The 13,112-nt window shown below is 30.4% G+C and overlaps 1 protein-coding gene across 1 annotated transcript; it reads left to right on the top strand.

The window, feature by feature from the left end:
• Positions 1-8,076: 8,076 nt before the first annotated feature.
• On the top strand, positions 8,077-13,040 carry LOC124535339. The gene is made up of 5 exons (XM_047111530.1): positions 8,077-8,344; positions 9,019-9,311; positions 9,807-9,965; positions 11,755-11,888; positions 12,634-13,040. The coding sequence occupies exons 1-5, from the start codon at positions 8,242-8,244 to the stop codon at positions 12,791-12,793; spliced, it is 849 nt and encodes a 282-aa protein (XP_046967486.1). The 5' UTR covers positions 8,077-8,241; the 3' UTR covers positions 12,794-13,040.
• The last annotated feature ends 72 nt before the right edge of the window (positions 13,041-13,112 follow it).

Here is a 13,112-nt window from a genome sequence, read left to right as displayed (position 1 = left end):
CACAGTAACAGTAATATTTTTTGAATTAGTCTAGATCTACCAATCTTAGAGTTCGGTACCTAAAGGGACAGAACCCTATTACTAAGATTCCGCTGTCTGTCAGTTTGTCTGTCCGTCTGTCATTAGGCGAGTTTGACAGTTGAAATTTCTACAGATAATGTATTTCTGCTGCTTCAACAACACACACTAAAAAACAGAATAAACAAAAAATATTTTCGTGCTGCGCGCCAGTTTGACTCAGACTTGGTTGTTTTTTATGTAAGTAAATACTTAGATATAATTTAAAGTCGAACTTAATCTGTTAACTGAAAGCAATATACAACATTTCTAAAAAAATCTCATTGTCTCCACTAGTTGCAAGAGGTAGTTGCCTAGGTAATCTTTCGCCCAGATATCGAAATATTGTAATGTGTTAAGTTCCTTCTACATTAAAATTTCCTATTACATTGAAATTAATTAATTATGCACATAAAATAATATTTCAAGTTCAGTTTAGTATACTTTATTACGAAAGCAAATAATACGAAAATTCGTTTGAATTGAAAGTGTACCAAATCGAATAATTATAAACTCGTTTAGGATTCAAAATCTCAATATTATAATGGCCTTATTGTTATTAAGCGGCTGTGTTATAAATTAGCTGTGCTATTTATAGGTCGTTACGTTATTTTTCAAATAACTATATTATTGCTTTAAAATATAAGAGTACCCTCAGAAATATTTTAATCAATCATAGTAATCCTGCATCTTACGCTGCCTCCATCTGTACCCAGCTCCTTATTCCAGTGGGATTATATCGTACCATATATTCCATGTAATTCTTCTTATGTGTTCTATTCTATTTAATGCACACATTCAATATGAAAACCATATTAACTTAATTATAATACATGAATTATCTAATTTTTGCAGTAGTTTTTTTAGTACATGCCAAGTTACCCAAGTTATTGCGTCTGGTATTTGTCGTGTTAAAGTTTAAAAAATAAATAAACTTAGGAGTAAATGAATATGGACAACAGATATAACACGGTTCGGGTACAATGTTTAGAAGTGTATTTTTTAAATTCGGAGCACAGAGATAATTCACCATAGAGGTTTCATCACTCATTGGTGGCTAAATTTACTCTTGTAAAATATTTGGTGGAATTAAATTCAAATGTTTGAAATGCATGAACATATTACTCATTGCGTTGTAGTAGAGTTTTATGATTAAGAAAATATTAATATTTTGTTGACTAACCGATTTCAGATACTAGTTCACAGCCATTCTCGACGGAGCCTTACCAATTGAGCAGAACTTATTATGGCGCACAACATTGTACGCGAACAAAGACCGGATAGATAAAAATGATCTAAACGACTTTTGAAGTTATAAAAATAATACAATTATCGTCTACGAGGAGCCAGAGGTTTCCTTATATATCATATAAGGAAACCGTTTTGTATTTTAACAGAACTGTAACTGATTGAATTGAATTGAATTATGCAAATCATTGAAAATTATAAAGATTAATTAAAAAATATAAAAGTCATCAACTCTTATGTTCTATTTCTTAAATAATAACATACCTTGGGAACGAGTTGCCTCCAGTCCGTTGTAAACAAATATGTGAATAATTTTAAATATAAGATATACCAAATATAAAATAGAAAAGTTCCGTTGAGTTACGTTTTTTTTTTTTTCCGACGGTTCTTCTCAGGTCTGAAGTGTTTCTTTCTAATGGTAGATTTTTTTCGTGACGATTAATAAGTGAGTGTAAAGTTTCTTTATATAATTAAGACTTTTGATTATATGTATAACTTGCGCATAATATCTATTAGATCTAAATGTGCTTATAAATAAACACAATCCCACATACTATCTCGTAAGTAATTTTCTGATTCGAGTAAGTATACACTTAAATTATAAATTCATGCAATGTGTAGTGTGAATATGTTTGCGAGTTTATATCCTCCTTATTATTGCCACACATAAATCGTTAACTAAGACCAGACTTCGTGCACTGAGTTATGAGTGTTGCTTAAACTTTTACTGCATTCAGTTAGCTTAATACTTAACGACCTGTGCAAGACGTTATCTAGACACACTGCCTTAAAAATTAAAGGATTATATATTAATTTAATAACTTTAATAAATTAAGATAAATGTAAAATTTTAAACACTTTTTTAACGTTCTATTTGGAATGATTATTCTACAATCACTCAGTTTGTTTTGGGCTTTATAAAGAAACACCTATTTGTGTGTGTGAGAACTTTCGGGCGTGCGTGTGTGTGTTTGTATGTATGATATTGGCTAGAAAAATTTAGAAAAAACAAACAAAGACAAATCTAATAATTGGCGACCTCCGTGGTCGAGTGGTGTTTACGCCGGTTTTCATGGGTACGTCATTTCGAGGTCCCGGGTTCGATTCCCGGCCGAGTCGATGTAGATTATCATTAGTTTTCTATGTTGTCTTGGGTCTGGGTGTTTGTGGTACGTTACTTCTGATTTTCCATAACACAAGTGCTACTTACATTGGGATCAGAGATAATGTATGTGATGTTGTCTCATATTTATAAAAAAAAACCTTAAATTTATTAAATATGATATGTAAACAACAGGCGTAACCAAAGAACCTTCTAGTTTTTATTCATTGGGTCGCCTCGGCTTGGAACATAATCACCTGAAACTTTAGGATAGTCAGAGATTACATTTCTTAGATAGAGTTGCATAGTCAATAGCCTTTGACTATAGTTCGCAAAGATTGATTACTATTAGCAGACTGTGTTCAGTTCGTAATAGGTAGAGTTAACTCCGCTGAACTACTTGGGAGCGATGTCAAATTATTTCATTTATTCACGAATGTTGTCCAACTATACAGTTGGGCCTTGTTGACATATTTAACTTTATGTCGGCAATGTCTAAAGTAATAATACTAATGTCAAACAAGAGGGCTATGATCTGTCGGATAAAGTTTGTTGCATGTTAATATTAAAATACTTCAAAGTTAATGTTTGTTGATTGTCATAATCAATTTAATATAATATTTGTCTCTCCTGTACTTCATCGAGAAACTATTAATATTGGTAAACCCCATTAGCAATGTTAAGTTTCCAAACCTCCGTGATCGTACTCTATACGGTATGGCTATATAGAGACCGGCTAGCGAGCGGTATGATCATATTTGCGATACTGTATCCCGCATTCTCGATTTCTGGAATTTTTAGCGGAAAGTCGATTCGATATTCGGTAATTCGAATTAAATCTACACTAGCGCCACTTTGTGATAGGTAATACGACCAAATTTTCAGTTAGTACTGTATGATTTGAAATTCTGTTAGTCGAAATCGAAAGTAAAAAATGTCATTTACCTCGATTTCATACGTCAAATTAAAGATTATTTATATGCGACGGAAGACTAGTGAAAAGTGAAAATCAATGTTAATCTATTCAAAACTTGTCAAGGGACCAAATAAAGTTACGTTAGCAAAAGTTTTTTTTAAACATTATTATGCTTAAGGAAATAAATTTTATTTTTAAGCATAAAACAAATGAAATCATGTTTATCTCGCAACGACGAATCATTAATAATGTATTGTAATGATGAAGATCTGACAATATCTAGAAAATGTACGAAATCCTTTATTAATAGCTTCAAAGTAAAGAACTTGATATAGGGTTTACAAGTTACACCTTTTTCACGTTTAATAAACAATTTCTGATTTTTATATTAAAGGAATTCGCTAGGGCAAATCAACATAATATTAATTTATTATAACTCTACTTCAGATGCATTGCTTACAGTTATACTAAAATTCAGCCACCAAACAATACCCATTACAGCCCACAATGTCTCGCTAAAATATATACAGGAATATATATATATTTGCGTAAAAAGATATCGTTTACTACAACTAGATTTCATAACAAACTTTACAGACAAATAAAATAATGTGTATATAATACATAACATATATATTATACATAATCTATAATCATGGTATAGATTTTGGAGCAAAAATGGTTTCAATTGATCCATAAAATAAGGCGAGTTCAGAGAATTCACAAAAAATCACAAAAGTTGAGTGAATTAGATTAAAAATACAGTTCAAAGTTTGACCATCACACATATAAGCTGAAGTTAAACAAAAACACATAAGTGTCGTAAACCTACAAGATGTATCCTAAAAATGATTATTTGCCAAAAGCCAAAAGTTTTTTCGAAAGTACATTAGAATCTTCTCATAAATTCTTTTAAATATACTTCATTCAAGTAGGCTTTTGCTCTTACATTTAAATCGTGTTACGAGAGTAACCTTAGCCTTCAATACGGTGTTATGACATTTGATTCTTCATCATTTATATCACATTATTATTTCATATTATGAATATATCGAAGGCTATACAGAGGCTATTGAATTAATTTTATTATATACAAATATTATTGTAATTAATTGATCAATAATTTGTAAAACTGTAATTAATATTATTTTATATGGCATAGCATTTAATACTGGCATGTAACACTATTTCTTATTTTAAATATGATTGAGCTGTCATTATAAAACAATTGGAGGATAGCAGGGATTCTAACAAAAGATAGAGAGATTGAAGTATCATTGTAAAACGATAATATTATTTTGGCCATCCCGAACTACTGAAATTACAATCGCTTTAATATCGTCTTAACGATACATCTTACACATATTAATAATAACTTATGTACATGACATTTTCCAAGAAATCTATTGATTAAGAATCGAGTCGGGGTTGTTCTTCGAGCTACATCTTTTCAAATGTCACTGGCGATCGACTGTAACGCTCAATTACACGAGCGGTTTTAATTGCAGCGCTGTTTGTGATAGCATCCTTCTTTTAAAACGCTACTTATTTATCTTTTCCTACTGAATAAACTCAATGCTCTCTTTTAATGAGACTCCTGTTTTCCTAAGTAATTTCGCATTAACGTTATTGATTTAAAAATAAAATGTGTTTAGTCTTGATACGATTTCAAGCGAACGTTAAGTGTTGATTTATTTTATTTCCAACTAATACCTTTGATTTTGCGTGCGTAGGGTTTTAGTCTATCACAGATTCCTTATTTCATAATGGATCTGGACTTTTTTTTTCATACTGTTGAAAAATATTATCAAAATCCATTGTGTAAATTTAAAGATCTAAGCATACATGCATAAGCGATGCAAAAAATCTATTTTCATATTAAAATCAAAACTTAGTGTTGGATACTACACAAGTTTATTTTTATACGCGCCAAAACATAACAAAAGGAAAGTTTTACTCGCATATTATACTCAAACTTATATTTTTTTCGTATTCAAGGAACTACTCCTTGAATACGAAAAAAATATAAGTTAAAACTTGAAGTGAACGCTTATTACCAAAATCTTCAAAGTTTTAATATTCATTCGTGCTCAGTACCATGCATGCTATTATACAAGGCATAACTCGTTCTGTAAATTTTCTAAGCTACGAGCGCTTTCAAAACTTTTAATGGAGTCAATTTGGCTTCCAATTGGAAATACCCAATGAACCGTATGTTATGAAAGACAGGAAGCTTCGATTCATGCAAACATAAGTATGTACTTCTAAACCGAATCTTTCAAAATTCCACACTGAATGAATTTTTAATAAAAGTAAATCCTTTTAGAACCGCTGCATAATATTATACAAAATATGTAGGCAGGTAGTAGGTTTATATAGAAATATTATAATCATAATTATATCTTCCTAAGCGAATCTACACCGGTGACTCAGTAGGAAGACTAATGTAATTTCAGTACCTTATTCGGGAGGGGCAAAATAATATTATCGTTTTACAATGATGCTTCAATCTCTCTATCTTTTGTTAGAATGCCACGCTATCGTCCAATTGTTTTCTAATGACAATTGACAGCTCAATCATATTTAAAATAAGAAATAGTGTTACATGCGAGTATTGCTATGCCATATAAAATAATATTAATTACAGTTTTACAAATTATTGATCAATTAATTACAATAATAATTGTATTTAATAAAGTAAATTCATTAGCCCCTGTTATATTCATAATAGGCAATAATAATGTGATATAAATTATGATATAGAATCAAATGTCATAACACCGTATTGAAGACTAAGGTTACTCTCGTAACACTAGACATCTACGCAGGACGCTATTAGGTAAAGTGCGCAAGTGCGTGCGCAAAAACATGTACGTTCTATATTGTCTCACTAACATAATCCGATCGAAAGGCGACCTGACATGCAAGAGTAAAGACCAACGACTTTAAGTGCTTTCCAAGCCATGGAACCAAAACCAAAGAACTCTGGATCTACGGGCTATTTAGACACTGGAAAAATGAGGCAGACGAGTGATGAAATGATCAGGTGGTTAATGACCTACAAAATGACTAAATCAATCCTTTTTTTTATTAAGTATTTAATTAAACTGTTTTTTTTTCGACAGTTTCCACCAAAATGGAGATGCATTTTAATGGAAATTATTTGATACCTCTTATAGAACCAGAAGCCCTGATACTGTACATAATTATGGAAAATAAGTTTCGGGAAATAGAATTCGCTGAACTCTTTAAAAGCCTTTATATTTAATGTAATTTAAAAAATCCTCATAAAATTTTATCCAAATTCCAAAAAGTTAGAATCAATTGGGAGACGGGGTTTTACTGCCATGAAACGAATATTTTTGGCAGTCCTAAAAATTTTCGGTAATGACAGACACTCATACCCGAAACTTTTTAATGGAATTAGAACAATGATTACATAATATAGGTCATTGTTCCTCATAGATTTTTTTTTTGTTCATTAAATTGCAATAGTATAGCCCGGTCAGGGCCGTAGCCAGGATTTCATTTCGGGGGGGGGGGGGGGGGGGCGTGCTCCAGGGAAAAAAAGGTACAGGTTTATTTTAAAATAAGCATAAATATATTAAAATTATACATAATTTATACACATTTATTTAAAAGACAACCGATGACTTCTTTTATGTTACAGGGGGCAAACGAGCACAAGGCTCACTTGATGGAAAGTGATTACCACAGCCCATGGACCGCTGTGCTTTAATTAGTGCAACATATATTTTTTGATAATACGATAGCGGTTAGCGAAAAAAATTCGAGGCAGGTTTGAACCCCCAAATTCCCCGCCTGCCTACGGCCATGTGCCCGGTTGTACATGAACTTAGGCAAAATATTCTGTTAAACATTATGCAACATAATATGTTGGTTAACTATACATGTTGTATAAATTCAACAGTCCGTATCTTTGGTAAAATAAAAAGTTTAAGATTAATTAATTGATAATATGGTTTTATTTTGTTATTACCATGACGTAACTTTGACATACAATACCATGTTGTTTAACACTGCCAGGTTGAGGTTTCTTTCTAGGGTTTATTTACAATTTGAATGTTTTTGGTTCTTCGGTGGTAGTTAATGTGTTTTATTAATTTCAAAGATAATTAATTTACACTTACTTCTCCAACTACTCCATTAATGCCCCTTGAAATATTAGAAATCAGTCTTATAACTCAAACATGTAGTGGCAACTTGCACTAATATGAGTACCGTCAGCACTTTACTTGTGCCAAAAAATAAAATACAAGATCACAACACCCGTCCTTAGTGTTCTTTTCGCCAGATGTTTTTACAGATATAGTAGAGCAGACTAACGTACCTATATATAAAACCAATATCAACCGTTCTCTTAGATTTACACAAGACGAATTGTGTGATTTAACATGCCATCGTAGGTCGAGTACTAACTCCATTTATTATATATTTTCACAGATTTTCTACGAATATATCCACATGTGGCAACATTTTATCGACAAAGTTACTCAAAAGCTGTTCAACTAATTTAGTTATTAGTTTTATATGAATGAAATGCCAAGTTTATGTTTCGTTACTGGCAATGGTGAAATTGCCGACTAGACTATCATATAAGATATATTTTACTGTGATAATATTACCCCCAACTTTTTCCATATTATTCCTGCCAATTTAATGTTTCATACGTCCGTATCGAAATCTGTGATAGTTAACCTGTCGAATGTAAATATTTAATCTGTGATTTTTATTCAGCCGTCTATGTTGGTCTATAACCATAGTCCATTAGTCTCTTGTTAGTTGTCACAAATGTCAAATCATAAAATTTAAATAACAATAATATAAAGCCGAGTCGTTATTAGGATAGTAATAATACTTGTTACTGTTTTACTTTCAAAACGCTTAATCTCACAAAATGCCTTACAGTAATATACATAGATTTCTATTACGTTCAGTTGCAAGTCGTGGAGTGTTATCCTTTCACGATACTGAAGAAATATTATCTAAATCTTTTCCTGGTAAGTTGCGAGTTTGTTGAACAGTGTACTTAAATTTTATTTTAATGATAAATACATTTCTCTTGCTAATTTATATTATATATCCGGCTTTTTGGCCAACATATCTATTGCTATGCATATATAGCAGATAAATAGAAAATACGTTTTAGTTTTTACAATATGTGCAAATACGTTAAAGCTCTTGATAATTTTTGACCTGATAATCTTTTTATTAAATATTTTATCAAACGAAATCAACACGATTTGTACTAACTTAACATTTTTTTCCGTAACACTTTTTGTTTAGCAGATACTTTTCTGAAAAAACCGTGTCCTTGAGGCAAGTAAAGATTTATTTATACGCTTTTATTTAATTTTATTTTTAGTGTACTTGATTAGTTATTGAATTACGATTAAATTTTGAAAAATGCTCACATTCATTATGCTAAATTTTTTCTGAAAAACAATCTTATTTAAATCAATCTTATTAAACATTGTTGTTAATTTACACAGATACTAGTGTTCCGACATCATTGCCTATGTTCTATTAAAAAATAATATTATATAATTAGATTTTGTACCCTAAAGCCTCAGGAATAATCTAACTTTTTACCAGTGAGATTATTTTTCAATTTGAATGAGATTTTCTTAAGATTCTACATACAAACATAATAAACATCATTTTATTGTTCTAGATGTGACTGAATTTTCAGTTCATGATTTAGTTAAGAGTATCAATGAGAAATTGAAACCACTCAAACAAATGATAAAGATTGTGGATGATGAAACAACAATGCAAAAGAACTTAGTTTTTATTTCTTTGGGATATGACATAGCCACCAAGACCCAAAATATGTTCTCGTCAGAGCAGCTGGATTATTTCAGGATTCTATTAGAGCAAATAATGACAACTGAAAGTCGACAAGTAACAGCAATTCAAGCTATCAACTTAGCTGGAAAAGGAACTGTAGCCATAACAGACGCTGAGGTAACGCTTAAAATGAATACAGATCTTACAATTTTCATAAACAATTGTAAAACTCCAGGTTTTCCATTGTTAAACTAAAATTTCAAATCAATTGATAATGTCATGTAAAGTTATATAAAATAATTATTATATGATGGATTTGTTATATGAACTCAGTATATGTGAAAAAATGATTTTGATGATGATAAAGTTAATTTATATAAACTGCATTTGCTTACCACATGTATGATGATGTAGATTAAGATATACTTGAGTAATATAGATAAATCATGTTTACCAAGATTTAAACTTTTAACTTTTCAATATATATGTTTAATTAATAGATTTGGGTCTTTCTCTTATTATATGAAATTGTATGAAATGAGCTGAGAATTTTATTTTATATTTTATGTGTTAACTAATACTTTAATCTATTGGTGCAGTTGTAAAGATAAAAATGTGTTCATTCCTGTATAAGTAAAGCCTTGCATATAATATTATCAAATGTTTTTTCAGTCTTTGCTTCTTACGTGGTGCAGAATGTACTACTTAGAAAAGATCGGCACCAATTATGCAATAGGACTTCGAGCTATTCATGAGTTTGAAAGGTACTTTCAAGAGAACATGCCGGATACAGTTCAGAATTGCTGCCTTTGCAACCAAAATGTATTTAGAGTAAGTTAAAATTAAAATATATAAATCTTAATATTAAATTATATTTTCTGTTGATACAACGGTTTGAAATTATTATGAAGTCAAAATAACAATTAAACAAAAGCTGCTTACAACACTATAGTTAATGCTTATGACAATACATTGATAAAGTACTTAGACCTTGAATTGTTAATAATAAGTGGTTGAAATACATATTATAATCAGTGGTTTTAATTATGGATTCCTGAAAAACAAGCATAAAATAATAGTAAATGTTGGTTTAATTGTTATCAGAACTTTGATAACAATTTCCCCAAGTAGTATATCAATAATATTAGTTAGTTGAAATAGTATTTATAATAAGGAACTATTTATCAAAAACTGTTTGAAGCTAACATAGTGGAGCTATGAGGAAATTGATATGTAAATCTAATCTTTTAATACATACATACATACATGTATGTATTTAAAATAGCTAGTCCCGACTGACTGATTCAATATAGCTGGGCATTAACTATTAAAGTTAGTACCTTGAAATTTAGTTAGTAGGATTTTTTTATTGAGAAGACACCCACTTGAAAATTCTACCACTAAGGGAGTGAAAAAGTAGTTGAAAGATTATATAGAAGTCATCTTTTAAGGCAGAAAGAAAGTATTTTTGGTATACAGAGTAAAAAAGTGTAGGTATATATTTAAGCATTTCTGGATGCTCTAACCCAAAGGCTAGAATACACCAATGTGGTATAGAAAGAGGTCTTAGATTAATGTAATATTTTAAGTTAATCTGTAATTATATTCATCTTCCACACAAGCAAAGCCGCGGTCAACTGCTAGCTTACAAAAAATTGTAAGAACAGGAACCAGTCACCAGTTTGTTTTGACAACTCAGAATATGCCATTTTTCCTTTTATAATCTACAACAAATTTAATAGGACTAACTGAGCGCGCTTTGATTTTAAAAAAGAAAGATATTTTTATTGTGTAAGTTAGTTCTTATTACATCAGCTATCTACCTGATAAAATCGGTCCAGCCATTCCAGGGATTAGCTGGAACAAATAGACAGACGGAAAAAAATGTACCATATACATTTGCAATTAGTAATAAGCGATTATTTTAATACTCAAATTTAGCCACTCAAATTTTATTATATGTATAAATAAATTAAGCAGTATTTGTCACAATCAATTTACTACAATTATGCTCAAATAATACTTTTGATATCTCTTATACCAAAAGTATTATAAGAGCATAATAATTATAAAATATGCTAATCAATTTCATTTTTAAACCACCACAGTCAAGGAAGCTTCAAACCTTCTCAATAATAAGGAGAGGTCATTGCCCCAAAGTGGGACATTAAGATGCTGTTACTTTTTACTTTGATTATTTCTAGGCAGTTTTTATAAGAACAACATTTGAGTAGTCATTACGATAAAATTATACATTAATCTAACATGCCATTATCTGGCAGTGTAATAACAGAACTGTTTTTCATTATATTTGTTCAGACAGATTTTCTTATTATTTTTGTTTGACTATGTGTGGCACATTTTGACGCAGTAGACAAAAATCAAAAATATTACCACACATTTTTGCTGGATATTTTTTTGTAAAAAGTAAATATGTAGCTAATGAATAAAATATCTAATAACTAGCCAAATATATTTACAATAATGTCAAAAATTATGTTTCAATTACCAGTAACACATTTAATATACCTAATCTATATCACCTTTAAAAAATTTGATAATGCAAAAAATTTGATGAATGATGAATGCTTTTTTTTAAATATAAGTTTAATATTTTTAGGGCTACAATTGTCCTGGATGTGATGAGGCAATACACACCAACTGCTTGAGGAACTACTCAGACAAACATCACAAATGGCCGTGCTGCAAAGCTGACTTTCATGAAGCCCATCTTGAGCGACTTAACTGTCAAGGGTAAGTCTCTTTAGTATGGATATTCGTATTCTGATATTAATTGAAGGTAGAGATAGAGAATCCATCAATAACAAGAACAACAGCAAGAAAAGCTTGTAAATATCTCACTGCTGGCCCTCCTCTCCCTTTGAGGAGAAGGTTTACAACACATGGCACGCGTTCTAACCACTGGGCCATATCGGCTCTTAAAAGAATACATTAAATATTTTAAATTAAGTGCCTAAAAAGGTAAACATGCATTATTAATTTAATCAATTATTTGTTGTTTCTTCTATTTAACCGTCGAACTTTTAACATAATGTGTAATACGTCTTTACGATAGTTGGTCACTGTTCAAGGCATGTCTCTCCACAGCCTCTACATATATGCATTAGAAAAAGTGAAATAGGCATTTTACAAAAAGTCTTAGTGTATGTGAGTCAAAAGTATAGACAGTAAAAAAATACGAACTAAATTATATATGTTAAGTTTATTTTATTAAAAATAATTATTTTAGCGTGTTAGGGTGCGTCTTTGTGAGTAAATAGAACAAATAAGTAGGTAAGTAAATATATCATTAAAGCATTTTGTTAGCAATTAATTATTTGTTAAGTACATCATAAGATTTTTGCAAAATATTTTTCAATAATATGACGACGTAGTTTTATTTCTGATGATTTCTTATAGGCTACAGGAGGATTAAATTGGGCTTTTTATTTTCTTATTTTTGTAAAAAGTAATAACATTCCTCTCGTTTCATTTTCAGAATGTCCCAAACATTAAATTCAACACGTCGACAAACTCAGAATGAACCAAGAAACATTAGTGACCAAACAGTAGAGATAGATGACAGCGATCAAGAGAATGAGCTCACAATTGTAGGAATATCACAGTCTAAGAAGAGAAAGAAAAGAACAATTAAGTGACGGGAATAATTTTTAGTAAGAAGAGAAACGTCGAATTTCATTTAGGATTATATTTATCGATTTTAATACCAGTGTTGCCATTGAATAAGCTTATTAAGGTGTTTTATATAGCATCTCTATTATTGTGAATACTGATTTCGGCAATGATATTCTAATAAACAGATATGTTATATCCATACTAAACAACAGAAAAAAGTGTGCAGCGCCGGGGATTTTAGTTTATTTTTACATTTCGTTAAAAGTAAAAAGGATAGCTTGATAAAAACAATAAGTAAAAGGGATAACTAGATGTTTTAATTACGCAAAACGTATTACTACG

This window comes from Vanessa cardui, chromosome 14, assembly GCF_905220365.1.
Source record: "Vanessa cardui chromosome 14, ilVanCard2.1, whole genome shotgun sequence".
Taxonomy (NCBI): Eukaryota; Metazoa; Arthropoda; class Insecta; order Lepidoptera; family Nymphalidae; genus Vanessa; species Vanessa cardui.
The sequence above is the reverse complement of the archived record's forward strand: the minus strand, read 5'-3'. Positions and strand labels throughout refer to the sequence as shown.